The 23,545-nt window shown below is 46.1% G+C and overlaps 1 protein-coding gene across 2 annotated transcripts in view; it reads left to right on the top strand.

Annotated features, from left to right (window-relative positions):
* LOC149339713 (nephrin-like) overlaps positions 1-23,545 on the top strand; it is a 166,955-nt gene that overhangs the window by 74,210 nt on the left and 69,200 nt on the right. For both annotated transcript variants that reach the window (XM_089548393.1, XM_089548394.1), the window contains exon 2: positions 6,043-6,215. In XM_089548393.1, the coding sequence (XP_089404519.1) occupies positions 6,043-6,215 (173 nt within the window). The remainder of the gene's footprint in view (positions 1-6,042; positions 6,216-23,545) is intronic.

Below are 23,545 nucleotides of genomic sequence, written 5' to 3'. Positions count from 1 at the left end.
CTGATCTTTTATAAATTTCATGCTCAGAGTGAGAAGGCAACCAGTTTGCTTCGAACGTCCTACGTTCACAGTTTTGTTTGGTTTCAAGATGGAGCTTTTTTTGTCATATGTCAGCTACTTTCACAGGTAAAAGAGCTATATCATCGAAGTAAATTATTTGCGCGCTTAACACAGACGAAAATTTTTTACCTTAACGAGATAGTCTACTGCAAACAACTTGACTTTCGCGAGGACCAACTTTTTTTAACGTTTTCCCCTAATAACGTTTTCCCCTAATAACATATACCACGCAGGAAAATTGTCGCTCGAATAATTTGATAGAAAGGAGTACCCACAAAATTAGTACTCACGAAATATTCCAATTCTACGAGTTTGCCTCGAATCTCGAAACGTTGAGCTTTCGAAAAAAAAAAAGTTTTTTTTTTACAGTATGTGGAAGAAACAGTTTAGACCATGTTCAACAGATATTTTTTTCAGACATGAAGCTCTAGCAGGAGAAGCACGACAGAGGATGGACGCTGATTTGCCTACATTAGAGGAACCGAAGGTGCTTTGAAAGGCGACACTTCCATGCTCGTCAGTACGATCACCAACACATCGAAGGAGATCATCATGCAGTAATGAATAATATAGTTATTTCACGTCAACAGAAAAACCTTGCAACATCATACTCTTCTTTTGCAGGAACTGAATGATGGTCTTTGAATTACTTACAAAAACGGGTCTTCCACTCTAAAAACGCTATGTTTTGATTGCAAATGATAGCCACAGATATTTTCCATGTATCTTTCTCCTTGGCGATTACGCGAAGTGGGCGCTCAGATTTATGCGTTTTTGCTGCGAAAAATATGCTAAGACATATCTCTTTGCTGTTTATTATCGAGCGTGATATCTTAGACAGATATAACCGTTATCACAACCTTTTTGCGGCTCTCTTCACTTCTTTCAAAACGGCCTTGTTGCATTTATCAAAACAGGTTTCAATTGATGCTAACGCTTTTGCGATGCAAGCAATCTTTGGCAGAGATACGAAGCCTCCTCCCTTATCTGCAGTTAGCAAGGACAGTTTATTGTTTTTATACAGGCGTCTGCCAAAGCTACATGTGTCAAAAATGTCTCCAAAGCAAATCGCCCGCCAAATGCCTTTCCATATTCAAGAGACCTAGTTAATTATATGGAAGTCAGCGTTTCATAATGAAAGTCTGCTATCCGCCGCAAGGCCCATGCTGAACACTCTTTGTGAAACGGAACCTCATGATAACAACAGCATCAAACGCCTGGCAGCGGCGTCTGTTTCGTAAGCTTCGGCTTGGTTTCATTCACAGGAGAATAAAATCATGTTGGAAAGCAGGACGGTCCTGAAAAGAGGAAAGAGGAAGAAAGAGGAAAACCAAGGAAAGCGAAAGGTAAAAAGTCCTGTTCTCGGAACGCTCTTCGATCGCCGTCAGAATACTGAATGACCGTACCGGTGCCGCCTGCAACGGCAAGCGCGTTTCACCTAACTACTACCCTTTTAGCGGAAAAGCCGACTTTGTCTTTATTGGCGTACTGAGATCGGTTGGGTACGGGGGTAATGTAGGGCGTGCCTTGCCAAAAAGCAGTTCGAAGAGTGGCGACATGGGAACGGAAGAGAGAGAGAGAGAGAATGAAGGAGAAAAGAACTAATTGCAGCGCAGTCCTCGACACAGTTACATATATATGGTAGTGGCCTGGAAAGCCGGAGAGCGCCCTGGCGAATTCTCAAACAGAGGGAACGCTGTCGAACGTGCTTATGAAACGGATCTCCATACTAATTCTCGCACACAAATTACACAGTGCACTTGAACGCATTGTTATTCTTTAATTAAAGCTCTCTCTTTGGGATCGAGCTTCGAACAATTAAATGATTGTTTTTTTTGGAGAGTGAGGAACGCTACTTTTTTTTTCTTCATTCAGTAGGAGCGAAGAGCTCTTTAGAAAAAGGTGGGCCATTGTCAGCGAAATACGTCTGCACATAGGAACGCAGCTTATTGCATTGCCTCGGCACTGGATTAAAAGCGCCTAACGGAGATTTATATTGAGGATTATGGGCAGGTTCCTGGTCTGAGACGCTCGATCGTAATCGAGCAGAGACGTTTGTATCGTTTTGCTCTGCGTTTTATTAGATTGGTCATATTTCCTTCGCAGTAATTATGAGATTCTGTGTCCTGCGAATGATTTATTGAAATACAAGGCATGTTGCTTGATTGGAATCATTAAGACTTCTATGCGGCAGAAGAACAGCAGTGTTTATTTTAATTTTTTGCAACTCCTTTGTGAAGGTCTCGGTCATCCCGTCACCCGTTCACTCACTTATTGTCTGAATAACTTCTTTATTCACTATTCACGCTCACTCTCTCACCCATTCATTAAATCGTGTTCTTTTATGTGGAAAATTTCACTAAATATTGCACTAACCTTTGGCCACAATGTTTCTAGTTTTTGTTTTTTAAGGCGAAATCAGTTTCTGCTATCAAGAGGCCTCATTAACGAGCTAGTGAATTCTCCAACGACTAAACTCAATTCCACCGGCTATTTTTCACAAAAAATTAAAACGATTAGAGTTCCCCCGTGTGCGAGAAACCCTGCAAATCTCTCCAGTCTTCGTCTGTCGGAAATGGATCCTCAATCGTTCATTACTAGAATGGGTGCAAACAATCTATCACACGTTGTTAACAAACACGTGAAAGGATGCGCTGCGTTATCGCTGGAACGTTTACCGTGCGTGCGCGCGCGCGCACGCACGCAGGCACACACACACACACACACACACACACACACACACACACACACACACACACACACACACACACACACACACACACACACACACACACACACACACACACACACACACACACACACACACACACACACACACACACACACACACACACACACACACACACACACACACACACACACGCACACGCACGCACACACACACACGCACGCACCAAATGCTCCGCGGAAAATCTCGCCCGTTGCGGACGTCGGGCACGTGCGGCTGTTTTTGTTACGAACAAATTAGCCGGATCGTTGGAGCGTACCTCAAGTAACTCCCTGGGAGAGGTGAACTGGAAACATTAAAGTGCGCGCAATGGTAGTGACAACAACAAAAACCCTTCGTACAGACAAAAATAACTTCACTTATTTTCGTGACAACAAAACAGGAAGGAAACTTTACATAATAGCTATATTATGAGACATAATGTGGGTACGGTTTCTACGTTTTTTCTTGGTTGAGCTGTTATAGACGGCAATAGCTCTAGTTATAAATACTTAACTAGTATTCAGCTCAACCCATAATAGCCATCTTTACCGGGTTAAGGAGTTACTTAACTCCTGGTACTAACTCGATACTGCTAAACGAAAGCAAGACTTGAGATTAGAATAACAGCGTGTTGAGTAGTGAATAAGCTGCACGCACAAGCCCCTAAAAGACAAAAAATACACAGGGATGACTGCGTTGACGTCTACAGCGTGCACAATGGTAAGCACACATGGAGAAACAATAATTAGAGGCAAGTTAAAAGCTTTCGTGTGCTAAACGCGCGTACACACACATACACTTGCAAACGCACGCACGCACAATCACAGAAAAACGCAAGCCGATTCAAAAACCAAACCTACACACGTGTCAAAGATTTCTATGCTGCTATCGAAGTCTTTATAACAGCGCGCACAGAATGAGCTTGATCTTGCTATTCTCTGTGTGACTTCAGAGGAAAAATTACCTTGTACTTTCTTTTCCAAAACTAATCAGGCTGCATGGTTTGTTTCTTGCTTATACACAAGAGACCTTACGGCTTCCCTAAAAATGAAAAGGTCTTCAAAGGTGAGGGCAAGGAATCTCCTTACCTTGAAGAGGTTTATAGCTTGAGGGGTGACAGAAGTGCTCCTTTGTACGACTGAGAAAGAAACGATGCAGACTGCTGACTTTTGACAACGATGGCAAGTTTCTCTCTGAAGAGGCTTTATTTTTTGAGTGCGATATTACGACTAAGTGCATTTTTCGATTTCGGGCATACGTATTACGTACGTACGTACGTACTCACAGGGTCCGTCAAAAGTTCCAAGGCCACAGGGTTTGCTTTTCAGCAGCATAGTCGGGCTGTTTAGATACCCTCGAAGCTCCAAAATATCTGCAGATAATAGAAGAAGGATCGCTCTACCATCTGAGAACATCGATAGCTCTATCGGAATCTTAAGTGCCAGGATATACCGATGAAAAGCGGCCCATGTGGCCTGGGAACTTTTGACGGACCCTGTACATACGTCCCTGAAGACTGCTTTGTGGCAGGCAGTCCACCTGATCACCGGGTTGTGGTTGACATTACAGGTGTGTACACCTGGCAGCCCTTTACCCAGGCCTATACCCAAAGGCCTTATGGTAAAGGTCTTTAAGGTGAAAGCCTTCATGGCAAATGCCTTCTGAATAAAGGCCATTAGATGGACGGCCTTTATGTGAAAGGCTTTTATGGTTAAGGCCTTTAGGTGAAATGCCACATGCAGAGGCACGGAAGGATCCTAAATGCCCAGCCTAACTAGTCCTACCGCACCATATTTTGCTCTTAGCCATGCTAAACCATCTGCTATTTTGTCTGTAGTTCGTGCGGCTATGGCTACGTACACCGCATTATCAAATAACACATTTCCAGAAACTCCCGGCCGCGGCGGCCGAATTTCGATAAAGGCGAAATTCTAGAGGCCGTGTAGTGTGCGATGTCAGTGCACGTTAAAGAACCCCAGGTGGTCGAAATTTCCGGAGCCCTTCACTACGGTGTTCCTCATAGCCTAAGTTGCTTTGGGACGTTAAACCCCAATAAACCAAACCAAACGCAACCATTTGAAGAAACTTGCCCTTTCTCTAAAGAAATCTCGGCTATACTAACAAATCTCAGCTCACGGCGTTGGTTGTGGAATTCCAATACCATGTGAAATCCTTGGAGGATGGTAAATACTGTAAGCTGAACATTCTCCGAAATCTGCAGGTTTGTGCAGCTGTAACTCCATGCTCACTTTCAGAACTCTCTTCTTTAGTGTTTTTAAGAAGTTTCATTTGAATGTGTCGTCCTGAAATGTAATATAACGCGCTTTCTCCCATATAACCTTCCTAAGGAGCATTTGATTGCTTTCTCTGCCCATGCTCAGGTAAAATGCCTTGTCGGGGACAGAGAAGAAGTTGGGAGACGAACCCCAAGATAAATAAAACAAAATAGAATAAGAGCACAGACAAGAGGGGCATTCAGCCTGAGCAGAACGAACCCGGAGAGAGACACGCGCGTGCAAAGTGCACCTCTGATCGCTCCCACGCACAACCATGAAGGACCTTATGCGCGTCTCCAGTGGCAGTCGCTTGAGGGGCGCCCGAACCAACAGTCGTGTCTACCACTCTCTTCGTACGTTTTTCTTATTTTCTCAATTAGCCAATTAAATCAGTGATTAAAATTCAAAGGAGTTTTTTCTGTGACCCGAACAACAAACCAACGGACATGCCTTACTAACTTAGCGTGCTATCACCAGCATTTTTTTTTTCTATAGTGATGGTTCTTTTTCCCACATCCGTTGCTTCTACGTACATGGGGATTATATGCGCCAAAGTTGCACTTGATTGCCCTTAGTACATCACTGCACTTCATTCATCAGACGTGCAGTTACTATCCCTACATTCGAGACGATGTCGCGTAAGCAGGCCAGCGCTGATGACTCCACTTCCAATGCTATAATTTTTTCACTCACTTGTGAAACCGCTACGGTTTCTTACTTGCATCAAAAGTTCACGGGGAAAGGTGAGTATTAATACGGAACGCCTAAACCAAAGGTTTATATTCTGAACAAGTTCCGTGACACATTTCCCTTCAGAAACGAAGTGAATGGTACGGCCTATTGGTATCTACGCTTACAGTTCCTGTTGCATCGTGGAGAATGGCTCTCGTAAGTCAGGTGCATTGGAGGAAGAAGCTGAGTGTTTCTTCAAATGCAACTCTTAATGAGATTTTGTTTGCACTCTCTGTAACGCAGAAGAAGTTCTTGGCCTGGCCGGAGGCGAGGTGTCCTTACCTTGTGGGAGCTCTCAGTTCCCGGGCCTGGCTCCCGATGATGAACCTATCCTTGTGCTGTGGTTCCGTGAGGGCTCTGCCACCCCCATACTCAGCGCGGACGCCCGCCGCGGGGGCGGACTTGCCAACGCTAAGGTGAGTCACAAGTCTCATGACGAGTTGCACGTTCAGGTGCACATTACATGTTTAAGGATGAATTGACCCCTGAGCAGCTTGTTGGAAACCGAGATTGCAGTATGAAAGTTTTTCTGCGAACAATGCGTCACCACCAACACGAGTTGATTTTGCTGACAAGTATTCCTGTTCAAGAAAAATCTGAGACATCTGAGGCACTACGACTTCTGCTCACTATGTTTCTTGATAACAATACACAATCTATAATCGTACTAGGGAACCACTACCTATATAAAGTAGTGCGGGCAAAAACAATGGCTGAGGCTTAGCTAAGGTTAAGCCTAGTCAGATGCGAAGCATATTGATGGTTAGGCTTGGTAATACATGGCTTTACTTGGTTGACGTTCATCCCGCTCTTCATCGGTCTCTGTGGCACGCTGAAGCTTTCGCTTCTCGTTCAAATCAGCCCTGCTTCTAAGCGGCATCCCAACACCTGGCCGCCTCGTAAGTGCCCGGAAAGCGAGGCAAGCTCAGCTTTATACCGCTGCTGTAGCGTCACGTGGTCAGCTGTAGCGCCTCTGATGTGGAGCCTCCACCGCCGCGGCCGACCGCGCGAGCCGGCAGCCCATCTCTCCTCTGCTGTGTCGTCATGTTGTCACGTGGTGTCACGTGGTCACGCTAAAGGTCAATGGTAGCTCCACCGCCGCGCTCGACGGGCTGTAGTGTAGCTCTAGTAATATGCTTCGCATAAAAAAGGAGTATAAATAACATTGCCCAGCCCACACCGCCTGTGGAGCATCCCCTACAGCGTAAACATTAGGCATGCTGAATCCCCGCCGCCGAAGAGACAGTAATAAGACAGGCTTCTATGGTACATTTTGAAGAGCCATCGCCACGCAGGTACGCATCTAGGATTCACAGTGACAGTAAGTGAGAACTTGTCGATAGAAACAGGCTATACATGCTTGCGTTCACCTTTTACGAAGCGCATTTAATCTTACTTAGTTGTTCCGAGCGCCATGAATGATGTCTGCTATCTTTGCCACATACGCAGAGCATCATTAGATTAAGCATCATCTTGTTTGGCGGCATACTGCTAGTGTACTCTCAAATCACTGTCATGTTCGAGAAATCATCTGGATAAAGAGTACAAAAAAAGCGGCTGATCCGTATGATATGACGGTTACATTTATTTACTTATATTTATTTAAGATTATGATAAGAAATTATGATAAAACACAACTTCACCCACTTGAACCCTCCAGAAATATTATACCGAATCTGTGAAGCCTCATATTAGGCTAAAATTGCTCTTAAGAGAACAATTATCAAAAGTAGTCACCGAGGGAAAACCCAACCGCTATCGCAGGTTCCGTGGACCAGGTTTCATGATTATCCTATGAATTTTTCATACTTAACATTTGCTCAAAGTTTTCAATGTAATAGTTACAGAGCAAGTTTAAAAAATACTCCTTTGATTTATCTTCTTTAAAGCAATTCGAGCGTAGCTGCTTTTCCAGCTTAATAAAGCTAGCCAGATTTCAAAACTGTCACTTGACTATGTGCTCCTTCGCCGCGGTGTTAAAACTCTCAAATGTGCCTCGACAGCAGGAAATCGGTTATACAAAGCCACAATCAATAAGCAAGTCACAGGTCAAAGCAAGGGTTCATGAAGATCATCACGCTGCAGGAAGAGCGTGGTCACGCCACCGCCGTTTTACGGCGTAGTACGGAGACTTTTTTTCCTGCCCAACGTGGTCACGCATATGCGAGCCTTTTTCATCGCAGAACCATCGCTGAGACCGGTGACCTGTTTACTGACTGAAAATTTTATAGCCGCTGTGCTTCGAACGAGCCATATTTGAGCGCGCTAACAGCGGGACGCCCGAAAGCTTAGTCGTGTTTTGAATTGTCGCGGGGATTATTGTAAACATAAAAATGAAAATCAGAACCTGGATGATGTCAATTTCGAGAAACCAACTGAAGGAGGCACTGCTCAACTAGTACTGCAACTCTGACGCTGAATATTTCAATCTGAAGCTAGCTACTGAAAACAAAGCTATCCTTGTAAATTAGCAAATCAGCGGTATTTAAAGAAAATTATAACTTGGTAAAGACGAATGGCTCTTTATTCTGCACTAGCCGAGTCTTGCTAGACCGCGTTTTCGTTATTTAAAGCTTATCGAAAACACTAAATGCTTATCCTTACAACGAATAACGTGGCAAGAAAAGACACACAGAACCGAAACTATAAGTCATTTTGGACGGTGACCTATAAATTAGCGTCGCTTAGGATGGATAATGCGAATGGGTAGAGACTGTGTGTTGCTTTTATAGCACAAGGCCGCCCAATGAAACATTTGGCCTTGCCGCGCTACATGCTTGCAATTTAGAAGCTACTAGAACTTGATACGAATGGTGGTGATTTGGAAAGACGAATCAAAGGAACTCGTGTGCGCTCAAACAGCAGCGCGGCAGTGAGCCTGAGACGAAGGCTCTTCTACGTCGTAGGACAACCGTCAAAGTTGCGAGAGCTTCCGGCCGGGGGGGCCTTGAGGAGTACACAGCATCGCCATAGCAGGTCTTGTTCCCGGAAATTGCTCCGCGGTCGATGTGCCCTTCGGTCAGGCCTCCTGGCGAGGCGAGGAGGGCTGCTTGTGCGCCATCAAGCGAGCCCGGTCTTAGCTTCCGCTCCTTACAAAGTAAAAACGTACGCCGCAGGCAGCCAGCGATGTGTGTACGCCAAAGCCTGTGTAAATCGCAACTTATTCTTCGGCTTACATGGTCAACGCTAAGTGATTCGAACATCCTGAGGTGGGTTTGGGTGGGATAAACTAAATACACAAATATTCAGTTGGCTAATTTCTAACCTTTCGAACCTCTATCCTGATGTAATTGATCTCGTGGAAGATTGTTCCTCTTTGCATGCTTAAGAAAACATGCAGAGAGTATCTTCTCGAACGATGTGCTAAGAATATTATGTTTCTAGGCGCTGTAATGTCGGTATATTTGCTGTTTTTTATGATACCCACTTTGTTTTTAACGTCTTCCTTTTTGCTTTGTCAAAGGAACGTATTTGAGGTCATTCTCATTTTAATTAGTTTAAGTTGTTGTAAGGGCGTTCTTTTAATAACAAATTAAATTTCACAACCTTTGCGCAAGCAGAGACGCCGAAATGGGCCTGCCGTTTAATACTAAGAAATTTATCCTTATGTTTAGAGTCTGTACAGGCGAAAGACATGAGAAAAGACGGAGTTCATTCAGACGTTCCAGTTCTAAGTTTTCAAATGCAATTGGTGCACGTTGGCTTGCGTTAGGCGTTTCGTCTTGTCAGCTTTATTACCAGTCGAGAACGCAGCACAAGAATGAGCAATGCAATCCAGCTAACCTTTCCTGATAAACTTATAAGCAACTTATTAAACCTACACGGATAATTGTATTAAGCATGAAATGCTTTTAGCCCCCGTTGTCGGCAGTGTGGTGACGTCACGCCGAGACCTAGAGCCATCATCCGGGCACTGAAATCCACTCATCCGGGCACTGAATTCCCGTCATCCGGGCACTGAAATCCACTCATCCGGGCACTGAATTCCAGTCATCCGGGCTCTGAAACGAGAACATCCGGGCACCGTACGAGACTTAACGAGATTTAACGAGACTCTCTAAGCCCTCCTACGCGACCGGCATGCAAGCACCGGTTGGTCTCCAAACGAGACAAAAAATAACTGCTGCCAGTGCCTTCTCAATGTTTATCAAGATATCAATGGAGCTGTGGGTTTGATAATGCACGGAATTATAATTTCCGATTTCTAATAAGGCGTGCAAAAAGCACATAAATGCCACGTTACACTTCTTTGTCATACGTGATCCGGGGGAGAAGCGCTGCGTTCAAAGGGCAAGGCATCGCGCCGAACGGGTGGTGGCGTTCCTCCCTTCCTGTACGGTGTGGTTCGGGTGTCCACCGAGATGACATTAGGCCCGTAAACATTTCATGCTTACTCTACTCTCGTTTACGGGAGAGGCAGAGATTTTTTTTTTTAAAGTTATTCCTGAAATGACCGATTGTAGAGTGTGACCTGAGAAGAATGAAGTTCCTCCCGCGTCACGTCCTGAAATGACACTCCGAAAGGTGAAAACAGTCTTCTGAAAACTGGAGAACGAATCTCCAGTAATAACTTGACGCATGCTAGACCTTCTTGCCGGCCCACCACGAAGACTTTCTTTTTTTGTTTTTTTTTTTCCTGTTGTTTTCTCAAGGCTTCAACTTGTTCTTACTTATTTTCTTTAGCGATTAGCTTGTGGTTTACTAAAAACTGACACCGGTGCCATGAGAACATACACAAGAATTTGAGCGGTGCACCATTAAAATACGACTTTCATGTCTTCCTTGGAGAGCCCTGCAGTTTGAGCTTGTTCGTAGCCAGAAAAAGCGTGCAGCCGAGGCGCAGTTCTAAGATTATCTCTTTTGACATTTGTTGGTATTTCGAGCATTGTCTAGGTAACCAGTTCTCCTACAGGTGCGTGTGTGTGTCTGCGTGTGTGCGTGTGCGTGCGTGCGTGCGTGCGCGTTTGCAGGCCCGAAGAGGCAAATGTTCAGGCCTGTCAAATGGCACTAGCTGGACCACTATCAATGCTATGTGCCAGTAGGAAGAGCAGTAAGAATAAAACGACACACGCCTGAGCCACCACACGGGCCCAAGAGCCGGCTGTGGTAGGCTATGCTAGCTGCATTAACCACCCCTTGAAGCGGTGCTACTGGATAGTGCCTACAGTGAAGGCCTGTTGTCCTCCGCGACTCCTGCAGCACAACCAATATCCCCCCCTTTTTTTTTAGAAACTGCAGATACTACAGGTATTCTTGTTAGGCTAGAGTTGTACTTAATTCTCATACGTTGTAATGAGACGAGTGTATTATTTTGTTTTCAGAACTGGATGCTATTCTGAAATTTGACCGGAATGATAAACATGTATCGAGGAGTTTCGTTTCAAATGAAAATAACAAAATACAGCTTTTATCTTTCAAGATTCACAACGGTAACTCTTTCATAGCTTTAATTACAAATTTTCTGTATTATTATCGCTCGACATGGGGACAGCGCTCATATCTAGGTACCTCCAACATCTCCAGCAGATGCAAAATCAGGGAACAGGAGTCACTGCCTTTAAGCATTTCCTGACTCATGCTGTACCCCTGTCCTCTGATTTAGGTATACCACCATTACCATATGTGTGCTAGCATGAGTTGACGTTGGTTATGTATACGATCGTGTTTGAACCGTAACAATCGCTGCTTCATCAGCGCTAATTTTGAAGTTTATTACAATAACACAAGTTTCGCTGCTTACCCAAACATCTTTCAATTTAAAAGTGTCTTTGTTTAAAGTACTTTGTCCTAATTCTGTATACGAGTTCTACGTCATGGTTTCTTAGCCACAGGAACTTCTCCTGCATTAACATTCCTGTAAAAACTCTTACAGAAAACAAACTGTATCCTCCAAAGTTATTTTCATTATTTTCTCACAGAATGTACAGAAAGAAAATCACCTCAACATCCCACGTCTTCGTTCAAAGGGCACCGAATGTTTCATTTTCGTTGTAACACTTCTGTGTTCGGTTATTTATTGCTAGGAAATGCAATGGAAGCTAGCCGTTAAGTGACGCAAACTTATTGCCTGTTATTTTTGTGTGTGTTTGCGTATTCAATTCAGCCGGAGAACGATAACTAAAACTTCGACATTTAATCCTGATTATTAGTCAAACGAAGCTCAACATTTTGGTAGGCTTGCAAGTTCTCGTGGCATATTGACGACACTCTGTCCCCCAAAGCGCCTTCAATTAATTCCAACATTTTTGTCTTTTCCTGCACCATCGCGCTCCCATCCCGTTGCCTTCAAATAAAAAAAAAGTAAAAAAATATAGGGCTCACGCAATGACGAAAGAGGCTTAACGTTGGTACTCGCAGAATTACACGCTCTAATCGAAAGAAAGACTCAAAAGAGTTGGAGGCTTTTCCTGTGGGGATTAGCCGTGCTGCCGCAATCATTAGTACTCTTCTGGGAGTAGCTGAGGGGATTAATCGTTTGCCTTTCTTTAGCCGATGTATATATAGGGGGCTATGTTTTGTGTCAATTTATTTTCTGCAGGAGAAAAAAAAGAAAGAAGAAGATAAAGGCAAAGTGCAAACCTGCAAAAAATCGCGCTGATAACTTGACCGTGACTAAAAGAAACGCAAGACCCGGTGAGGACTTTTCGCTCATTGCCCCCTGTGAGTTAGTTCTTCTAACTGCAGACGTACTCTTCTTCTGTGTAGCAGACTGCGCTCGCTAAGATACCTAGTGATAGGTCCTTAAGGACAGGAAAGCTGAGATGGCTAGCCGCCAGTCATCTATAGCAAGCTCAAGCACGAAGACTTCGTCTTTCTACGTAGAAAAGCCAGCTGGTGTGCATAAGTGACCTTAATTTGGATCAAAGGTAAAGTTAGGCAGGCAGTTTCACGCACACTTTCCTCAAGACTATCCGTTTCTGACTATCTGTTTCTGTCTTTCTGTTTCCGTAGCAGCCAATTTAATCCGGAAGGGTTGAAATGCGGGCCAGCTGGTACATTTGTAAGTTAGTCAGTTGGCAGCCTAGTCGTTGTGGCGTGAACACTGCTTCTCTTGTTCCTGGTCTTTTGTGATTGGTTATTTTAAATTTAGCCATTTGAATGTTTCGTCCATATCGCAAGAAATTGCGATGCTATTTATGTCGTAATTTTTTTTCATGAGAAATGACTGCACTACCTCCGCGGATTTCCACGAGAAATGGAACTCGCCGGCTGCTGCATAGGGACATTTTATGGTGGCATTCGATGACAGTCGTCACTCTTGTGGAAGCGTCACATCAGCAGTAGTCGCATGATAACAAAACAAGGTAGTATATTTTTCAAGAGCTACTTGAGTCAGTCCCCTAAATGCATAATATTTGGTCCCTAAACGCAATTTATTCCTCAGACGCATTATAAGAGCTTTGTTAAGTTGAATAACTTGCATTTACTGCATAACTGAAGCGGGAAATTTGGGTGCTTGTAGCGCCATTGGGAAAGCGGCAAACATAAAATTCGAAACAAAACGAAATGCCTTTCCCAGAGTAGATGTGCTTGCAAATAAAAAAAAAAGTCAGCGGTTTCAATAGCACGCCATATTGGAAAACAGCGGGAAAGACGACGGACGAGAACAGGCGAGACAAACACAGCGCCGACTAACAATTGATTTCATTATTCAGGAGACACTTCATATAAATACAGTGTATTTTGAATAAAGAAATCACTTGAATAGAGAAACGCCGTGTTTGTCTCGCCTATTCTCGTCCGTAGACTCTCGCGCTGTTTTTCAATATGGCATTTCACAACCAACTCGCCAGCTTTCCGTACTCCAGAGGTTTCGATAAGTTAGAATTTAATGAAAATCGACAATATCTGCCTTTTCTTTACATTTAGGTGACCAATGACAACTTTTTGCTGCGAAAGCAACACTACGCGAGTCGCCGAGCCATTTCGCGGAGCTGACGTAAGGCCATGCTGCGCATGCGCGAGGAGCAGTGACGTCACACGGCGCACAGCTGGCGCGCCACCGCCGTCGCTGCGCGGGTGACTCAGAGGTGCCGCCGCCGCGCTCGCCTGTTGCGCATGCGCAGTAGCGGCGCATAGCTAGCGTGCCGGGGCCGCCGCCGCTGCCGCGCGCTCTCCGTCGCCTCTCTCTTTTGTTTCTTTCGCAATCCGACAGGTTTAACCAGAGCTAGAACACTGCCAATTTTATGCACTCTAAACAGAAACGAGTAAGAAGGGAGTAAAGCTGTCCTCTAACACCCTCCCTTTCAACAGGGTGTGCACTAGAGGACAGCTTACTCCCTTTTTTACTCCCATATAGGTGTATTCGTGTTTAGAGCGTACAATGTAATCGATGGTCTCTCGCTTCCGGTTGCGCATATTCCGCAGCCCCAGGCGGGCTCTCTTCTCCTGTTTGCCCGCAAAAATTACGCCAGCGTAGTGGCCCACGGCAAAGACTAGCGCACTGAGAGCGGAAAGTAGGCTAATTATGCTCCGAGGCGGAGCATGGCTAGCCTTTTTGCTCGACAGTGTCTTTTGGTTGTTGGCCGCAGCGAACGTGCGCGCTCGGACGTCGCTGGAAAGGTGGATAAAGTGTCAAATCCCATACGCAACATTGTCACTCATCTACCCCTTTCCCCCGTTTTTTTCTTGCTTTTTTTCAGTCATTTACCGGCGGCTCCAACTATTCCAGGTCAGGTCCCAAGTTTGCGCCGAACCAGCGCTCAGTTCAGACAACCGTTAAAGACAAGCATTAGCAAAGCCATTACTGAGCCCAAAAATCGTCGCGGCTTCAGCACACGGACGCACATACGTGGCCAGCATCCATCAGTACTGAAAGCTCCACCCTGGTGAAAAACACGTCCGCCTCTTACTAGCGATAGCAAGGTGGCAGCCATGGCAAGCATGTAAGTGCTGAGAATAGAACTGCAGCAGCTTCAATTCTGAGTTTTTTGGTGTTTCCACTGAGAGACCAGGTAGAGGCAGTACAGTCACGCATATCTTACTCATACAATAGGCAAGAGAGCTCAAAACCTGAACCCCAGCCTTTAATCCGACTTGCTGGTCCACTATGCGTACTAATAGCTAGGAGTGCTGTTGATACAACACACGTGATGGCGGCTGTATATGGATGCACAATATTCAATATTCCTCAGTGAGTCGTACAGCTGAAAGCCGCTGAATGCTTTTCACACTATCTCTGCAAAAAGATATCGGCTGAAGAACTTGAGACATTAACAGGCTAAGTATGGGTGTTTCTGGTGATTACTGCTTGTGGTCGTCGTGCTCATCATGCACTGGCTAGATTCGCCTTGCAGTGGTTTATGAAGAATCGCTCCGCCGGAGTCGCTTAACTTAATGAAGCAGTCTGTACAACGGTGCCATAAGGCCAGTGTCGCCAGAACACTTCGAGAGCATTTATGGCATTACTTGCCGCTTACTTCGTCAACCCTGTTGTGGTTAGAGAATCAGCCTCGATTGCAGGAGGCGCTGGGTGTGATTTCCAGTGTTTCCAGATACCCAACAGTTTACCAAAATGTAAAGGTTTTTCCTGGCTTGGTTCTTGGCTTGGAGCGAAGTGTTTGTTGAGTGGATTTGTTAGGAAAAATGTATAGATTGTCTGTCTCGAAAGTCAAATAAAAACAGCCGGAAATGAGCTTCTGACTTCATTGCGTGCAGACCAAACACCAAATCTAGCCTTTATGGATGTCACTTTTGATTGCGAGGCAACTGTGGAGTATTATAAGATACTATTATGCTTATACTTATGGCAATGATCTGATCTTGCCATGCACAGCAAAATATTGCTTTTAAAATTTTTTCTGCGCATACACCGAGTAGTAAAGGCTGGAATGGAAAATCTGGGCACTGCATTCTTGATGATAATCAGCAAAAAAGCACAAGCGTCCCGAGCCAATCTTACCATCTGCGAAAAATTTGTGTTGATAAACGATTTCCCGTTGAAAAGGCGCTTGTTTCCAGTTTCTGGCTATGGTCAGAATTGATGCTCTTTGGTCGAGCTGCCAGTATGTCATAGTACTATCTTCAAACCATCTTCATCAAGATCAATCTCGGCCATGGCGGTTGAATTTCAATGGAGGCGAAATTCTAGAGGCCCGTGTACTGCGCGATGTCAGTGCACGTTAAAGAACCCCAAGTGGTCGAAATTTCCGGAGCCCTTCACTACGGCGTCTCTCATAGCCTGAGTCGCTTTGGGACGTTAAACCCCATTAACCAAACCAAACCATCATCAAGATCATCCCTTCGAGGTTTGTGAACTCTGAACTATGTACTGCTTAAATAAGGGGGTGCAGGGCGGCGTAAGGCGCTCGCATGTTGATCTTTGCCAGTATATGTTGGAGGGGGCTTGAGGAAGGCACGCATAAATTTTGTCAAGCGCTTGCTGCAGGTTCCTGCAGGAATTGATAACGTTGGTAACCGCTTTTCCTTCTCCAAGACAGGGCCAAATTGAAGCCCACCCTCAGCAATCTTCTACACTGCATCGATTCATTTTCAGGAGCCAAAATTTTAAAAGAAGTTAATAAACTGGAATTACAGTCTCGTTTTATGACGATTTCATCAGGATACATGCGATACAGTGTCCCGGCCAAACTACGCATAAACGATTTCTCTCTCACTACAGGCACCCTTCTAAAAATTTGCGCACAAGCAACATCGTGGGGTGCAACCATGGCTTCTCGGCAAAATTGATGTTTTTGTCGCTTATAAAAGAAGCCTTGAAAGCAAAGCAAACAGAAACACTGACACCGCAGAATGGTCAAAAACGATGTGTCGTGGTTCGTTCGTGGAATCAACACGACCTTTAATTAATTGTTCTAGCTAATCCTTCGCGTCGGGCGCTGTTTAAACATCGGAAGGCCGCTATGAGGGCCGTAAGCGCGTTAAAGGCCGGCGTCGCGTCATCAGCCTCCAGTGTAGCCGGAAGGCAGCCCACGCGCTCGATCGGCTGTCCACCGCCAGCTTACAAAGTCCAGAGCTGGCCGTCACGCTCATTTTGTTACACTGAGGCAACATTTTTCAGACCTCCAATCAGCGAAACGCCAACGTCATGGCGCACAGACTATTAAAGCCCACAAATAAAAATAAAGTAAAAAAAAGTGCGCGCACTTCAGTTTTCCGCCATGAGGTCGGAGGATTAAGGACGCAACGATATTGATGGCGTCTATAGACGGACCAGTGAACCGAAACGCGCGGGGTCGAAAGGTTGGAGAATATGAAGGGGACGAGGTGAAAAAGAGGGCGAGGGGGGGGGGGGGGGTGCGCTCGTGCAAGGGAGGTTGAAGGAAAGGGGCGAGAAGTTGCAGAACCTTTTAACGCAACGCAGCGACACCACGCGGTGGGCGCTCTTCAGAGCGGCTTCATCAGAAGTGCGCGCATACGGGCGCTCTGCGTATTCATTAGCTCTCTCGCGCGGCAGGCCTGGGGCGGGTGGTAAACAAAGCGCAGCTGACACCGCTCCCTTCTCACTCTGGGCGTTCTTGGCGGGCGTGAATCACAGCCACGGCGCGGCTTCGGGCGTGGGGCAGCGGCCCGCACCGTGGCGTGCAGCAGGCCTTATATAAGAAGCGCGCAAGACGCCCCGGCCTCCCGCCCCCCATTTATAGTCTCCCGTCTCCCGAACAAAGTTGCGTGCAGTGTTAGGAACGGCCAGGGAGTATCCGGGATGAGCCTTCGCGGCGCCCACACTGTAACTGTCACTCTTTTCTTTTCTTTTTTTTTTACGGGGGTGAGGGGAGAAGTATTCAAACATTCTTTTACGCCTGAGAATCCTTCAATTCACGATGATGATATGACCTCGTAGAGAAATTGGCCTTGCTGTATAAGCGGTAAAGATGCGGATGACTGAGACGATCGCCAGACTCGCGGTTAACGTGAAGCAAGGATCTGCAGTCTCCTCACCGGTGCTTGAAACTGGTGTAAGACGGGGCTAGTGTATAAAGCCTACGGTTCAACTTTTCACCCGCATTCTTTATTTATCGCCGCCGTCAAACGCGGAGACTGCGCCGACTGGAGGAGAAAAAAAAAAGAAAACAAGAGGGCGCCCCTGTTCCGTTCCCGGGTGCCTATAAACGGCCACTTCGCCTGCCCCGGGTTGACTGAAATATTTTTGAATATGCAGGGAACCGAAACAAGCGTAAATAAAACGACAAGAAAAGAGAGAAATGATAGTTTCAAAAGGTTGCTGTCTCTCCAAAGTTCATCGAAAATAAATGACAAAAAAGAGAAATGATAGTTTCAAAAAGTTGCTGCCTCTCCAAAGTTCATCGATCGCTGAGCGAGAAAGCTGCTTCCATATATCCATGTCTGAAGACGTGAAGATGGGCCGCGGGCACCGTGACGCGCCGGGCACATGCGATGTGTCGTCCAACGCTCCCGCACTTGTCACGGGCGAATTTGCAAAACCGCCCGCGGACGAGATTAAAGGATTGCGAAGGAGCCGTTGTACGGCGCGCCTGCAGATTCTATGTATTTACCTATTTATATTCAGCGGCTGCACGGTTTGAGCCTATAACTCGCGCTAGCCCCCGGCAGCGCCCGCTCTCCACATTCCGGGCGCGCCTACACGGATCAAGATTTTCGCGAGCCGCCTAACGCGCTTACAGAAGTCGCAGAGATTAAAGAGAGACTGAGTGCGCGTCTGCTCTACGTGCGTCATTGTGTGCGGTGGTTACTCGTCGCAGCCGTCACCGTTTCACCTTTTTCTCAAGGCCCGTGTCCAGCATTCCCGTGCAAAAATTTTTAAAATTGAGAAATTGTTAGATACTGTTATGGAAGTACTGAATTTAATGCTCCATTCTTCTGATATGTAGCAACATCTTTCTTTTAAAGTGCTTCCATCGACCGCACCGAACAGTTAAGACTGCCGTGGAAAACCAACGGGGAAAGCGTTTGACGACAGAAGAGAAATGTTAATGAAAAAAAAAAAAGGCACGACTTCCGTCGGGAGATCAGCGGATATATTGATTGTGATAGTGAAATTTAACATCATATGAAAATATTGCGTACTTTAACGGTTTCCTGCTCAAAAATGCTTTGTCCAGAATTGTTGGGTATGACGTTGTCGGCCGTTAAGTAAATCGCAGATTTGCTTCCAATGATTTGGACGAAAAAATTGCGCCTTAAGGGTATGACGCGGTCGCTTAATCGGTTAATTCCCATATATGCATAAGGTCATTCCCTACTTTACATTCATAGATCTCTGGGAGTCCTCATTTCCCTCCTGTCGCAGTGGTGCAGCTGTTTAGCGATGCGCCATTGCCCTGCGATGACAGGTGCTCTCAGCGGTCGGCATTGTGCGGTCCAGATTGTTCTTCCCTAGCGACCAATCATTAATTTAACTGCCACGGTGGGCAGTTTGCTCACAATCCGGTGGCCAGGTTGCAATGACGCCACAAGGTCGCGTGACCTAGGTGACACACCTGCTTCTTATGTTGCTCTCTCTGGGCACCACCTGCCAAAGTCATGCTCGGGATTTTTCGCTCACAACGGGGCGTTTGAAGTTATCGCGTTAAAATACTTGAACTGCGCCTTTAGATTCGATCTGGGTACGCGACCGCACGTTCGAGGGTAGAAGTTCCATTCTCAAGTGAAACCGGTTAAGTTTCTCTTCGATTAAGGTTCTCGAGAGGACAATGGCATGTCCCCTGTTTTGTCGTAGAGAATAGCCGACGACAAGAAACTCGCGACAAGCAGGCAAAAAAAAAACAAGAAAAAAGAAGAAGTAAAAGGCACACCGGAGGGAATCCGTTTCCTTGCGTAAGGAAGAAAGAACGGCTTCTCGCAATCGACGTCCAAATCGCCGGCGGTAATGACTACGAGTCCGAGAGTTTTGCGCACCGTATCTCCTACCTCCATCGGCCACTGCGGACGCAAAAGGCACGGCGGTGGCTCCGAGGAGGAAAAAAGAAAATAAAGGAATAAAGGAAAGGACTAGAGAGGAGCCTGAAAGAGCACGACCTAACGACGGCAGGTCGCCGTAAGAAGCGAAAGAAGCGCAGAAAGAGAGTCAAATAGAAAGTGGCGGAGGGGGAAGAGGAGATGGGTAAGGCAGCATTACGACTGCTTTGCCTAAGCGTCTATCCGTGGCCCGTAGACACTGCCAGCAACATCGGGCGATCGAACGATGACGCCCTGACGGCATTTTCGAATCGCGCGTTCTCGGTCAATTATTCAAGGCCGCCGCACGAGCCGCGTGTATTACGCCGGCATCCTTTCACGAACACCCCCCGCACCGCCCATCCCACTCGTCCCTCGCGTTATCCCTTCTTCCAGCGTGCCACGCGATTCGAGCATGCGTACATATACGGTGTTATTTACTGGACTCTCCCTCCCTCTCTCTTTCATCGCACTACCTCCTTTCCTTCCTTGCTGCTTCCTTTCTGAGACCCGCAGTTACGCTGTACGGGGATCGGCGATCGATGCTGCGAGCGAGCGCCGACGGAGCCACACGCGCGGAGCCCCCGGTCCCGATATCGATGATGGCGAGCATTCGTCGCCAGAAGGCCTTTCGCCTCCGCGGCGCGAGTTTCCATGTCCCGAGAGCGCGCGCGCATTTCCTGCCACTCACTCCCAGGTGCATTTTCCGCGCACTCGCCGGAAAATGCTGCGGTAGTGGGGTTCCTTGCTACGAAGTGGAAATAGAGGGAAAGTAATGGAAATGGAGGAGGTCAGTTTCGCAAGTTCGACGTCAATGACACAGTGATTACATCTGTGGATTAACGAAATGCCTATGCGTCTGCAACTAAAGCTATAAAAGCGGCTTAGATGAAAATGGGCCGACTTAACGGCTAGGACTTGCTCGGTTTTAGCTTTTAAAGGGTTCAATGTCCCAAAAGCGACTCAGGCTATGAGGGACGCCGTAGCGGAGGGCTCCGGATAATTTCTACCTCCTGGGGTTCTTTAACGTGCACTGACATTGCACAGAACACGGGACTTTAGCATTTTGCCTTCATCGAAATGCGACCGCCGCGGTCGGGACCGAGCCCGCGCCCTACGGGTCAGCAGTCGAGTGCCAAAACCACTGAGCCACCATGGCGGTGTCTTGGAATTGCGAAGAAATGGACATGTGCAGTCGTGCTTTAATTTATTAGCGTTTATAACTAATCCACTATTCGCTGCGTATGTAGCTACAGTGCCATATGAAGTCCAGATAAGGCAATCGGATATGCCAGCATAAAAAAATTATCGAAGATCAATGCGACTGATGCGGCACAGTATGCGTTGGCATCAATGTTCTCCCAGACTGAGCAGCAGCTGCCGCTGACGAATGCAGACCGTGCGAGCAGGTGCCTTGATCCTATCCGTCAATCACTAAGCGACACGCCATACCTTCCCCCCCTCCCCCCCCCCACCTCCCCATTCTTGGACAAAAATTTTTAATATTGAAATAGTGTTAAGCACTGTAATGGAAATATTGAACGTAATCGTCCATTCTTCCGACGATTAGGAAAATCCTTAAAAATTTTTGCATCGTTCGCATCGAGTAGCTAAGACTGTCATTAAAGACCTATGCGGAACTTTTTAGACGATAGTAAGAACGTTAATAGCAAAAAAAAAAATGCAATCCTGCTGGCACGAAATCTGCGGATATATTGGTCATTGTAGAGAACTCTTAGAATATATGAAAAATTTTTGTTCACTAACTCTTTCCTGTTGAAAAATGCGTTTGTCCAGAATTGATGGGCATGTTTCACTCTATCTACTCTGCCACCAGCCAACCGAGGCCTCAGACGAGCGGATGAACATATTTGAAACATATACGAAACGTTTGAGACATGGCAATGTTGACAGGAAAAAAAAAAAACATTATGTACTGACATATTTAAATGTTTGATTTGGGTTACGTGCTGCATTATCCGACGCACATGTTCGTCGTTTCGGTGATTGGTTAGGTTGAGAACTCCTTCCGTCTCTGTAACAGCAGTACATTGTGTGAGCATCAGATGACGGAAGAGCGCATTCGGCAGCTTTCTCTATAAGTATAAAAGGCCCATGTACTCATGTGCGTTTACCTTCTGTAGATACTGTAGCCCCTATATGTCGCCCCTGTAGAAGTCTCCCACGCCTACGCTGAATGCAGCGCGGCATTAGAAGCCACGTTGGTAGAAAGCAGAGGCGACTATGGAGACCTTTGGGAATTTTCCCAGGCATTGTCTCGCAGCAAAATTTGATTGCACATTTCATAGGCACTCTGTAGACAATATGCAGAAAGTCTGTCTACTGTCTATTCAATTTCGGTAAGGGTTTCCACCACGCTGCTTATGGCGTCGGTGAGAAAGACTGTTTAAGATAAGTGGCACGGTGCTGTCTACGGCAGAAAGGCCTAGCGAAGAAAGACAAAAATAAAATCTACCACTGCGCGACAAGGTAGCTGCATCATTTAAACAACGTAGCAGTTCTGCAAGCATCGGACAAGGCGTCGTCCAAAGCAAGCGCACTGACAGAAAGTAAGCCCTTACCAGCAGTGAAGCCAATCCCTTCCCATCGTTCACTACCAAAACACACACATTTTTTTTTTCGTGTCGCTTTTGGCCTGCAGTGAAATTTTGCTTCCATGTCATTTATCATAATATGGTGTAGTCCACTCCGCTTATTCTTCATTAACTAGCCCCCAACTTGACATGCACGGACCCTATCCCACGTTCGGAGATATTTCCTCAGGGCAGCGCTTCCAAATCCCTTCTCCTTAGCCGAACAAAAAGATGGGGCTGCATGAGTAAACAGAAGAATATACTTCTTCCGATTCATTCTTGTTCCACTAGGCTATTTCTCTTCCACGCATTTGAAACCAGGCCGTAAAGCATAACGCTGCTTGGTAACTATCAATCCTGGCGCCACAAGCTGTTTTGCTATAAATAGAAACGCAAGAGAACGGGTATGGCGAACTATTTGTGGCAGGTCGGGGTCAAAGAATTATTTTTGCCCAGCAAAAAAAAAGCTTGCAAGGAGATATCAACACACAGTAGTTGAAGGATTAGTGCAAATTAGCGGCGGAAGGCCAGGTAAGCTTGCCCAAGCATGCTTGCTTACTCGTGGATGCGTTCGTCGACTCCGCTGTACTGGCCATGAGCAAGAGCTTGTGGTTCTAGGGCCCATGCAGCTACAGCACCCTCGTCTCTATCTCAGAAAATGCAAGCATGCTCGTTTAATGAGGCTATTAGTGCTCGTTAAGCAAGCGCAAGCGCTGAAAACTAATGTGGAGTTAGTCCAGTGCTTAGAGGGAATCTCCAGGGTGAAGTAGATTTGTAACAAGCAAGTATTTACTCATTAGCTTGCATCCAAGCGCTGCTATGCGGCTACGAAAAAAAAAAAAAAAAGCTATGCAATTTTCAGAGAAACGTAGTTGAAGAAAAATTCGTCCTGCTCGGGGATTCGAACGCCGGACTATTACTTATCTGGTTCAATCGCTCTACCAAACCAGCGAACCAGGGTGGCTAGCAGATGGTAGGGCGAGAGCGAATTTATCAATGATTCAAAGTGGGAATGGTGTTTGTCCAGTGTTAAGAGGAAACCGGCAAGGTGGAGTATATTTGTAACAAGGGAGTAATTACTTATTAGCTTCCCTTTGTAGCCTCTTGGCTGTACTTGGACGGGTGCTAATGAGTAACCACACCCTTATTACTAATTTTCGAGTCACTCGCTAAAGAAAGTTGCTCGTAGCGCAAGCTTGCCACTCTACATTAAATTTCTTCCGTTTTCAAATCAAAGTATTCTTAATGTCAGATTAAAGCCTGCAGTGCTACGCAGA

This window comes from Amblyomma mixtum, chromosome 6 (assembly GCF_055824585.1).
Source record: "Amblyomma mixtum isolate Tamu chromosome 6, ASM5582458v1, whole genome shotgun sequence".
In the NCBI taxonomy this organism is placed as follows: Eukaryota; Metazoa; Arthropoda; class Arachnida; order Ixodida; family Ixodidae; genus Amblyomma; species Amblyomma mixtum.
The sequence above is the reverse complement of the archived record's forward strand: the minus strand, read 5'-3'. Positions and strand labels throughout refer to the sequence as shown.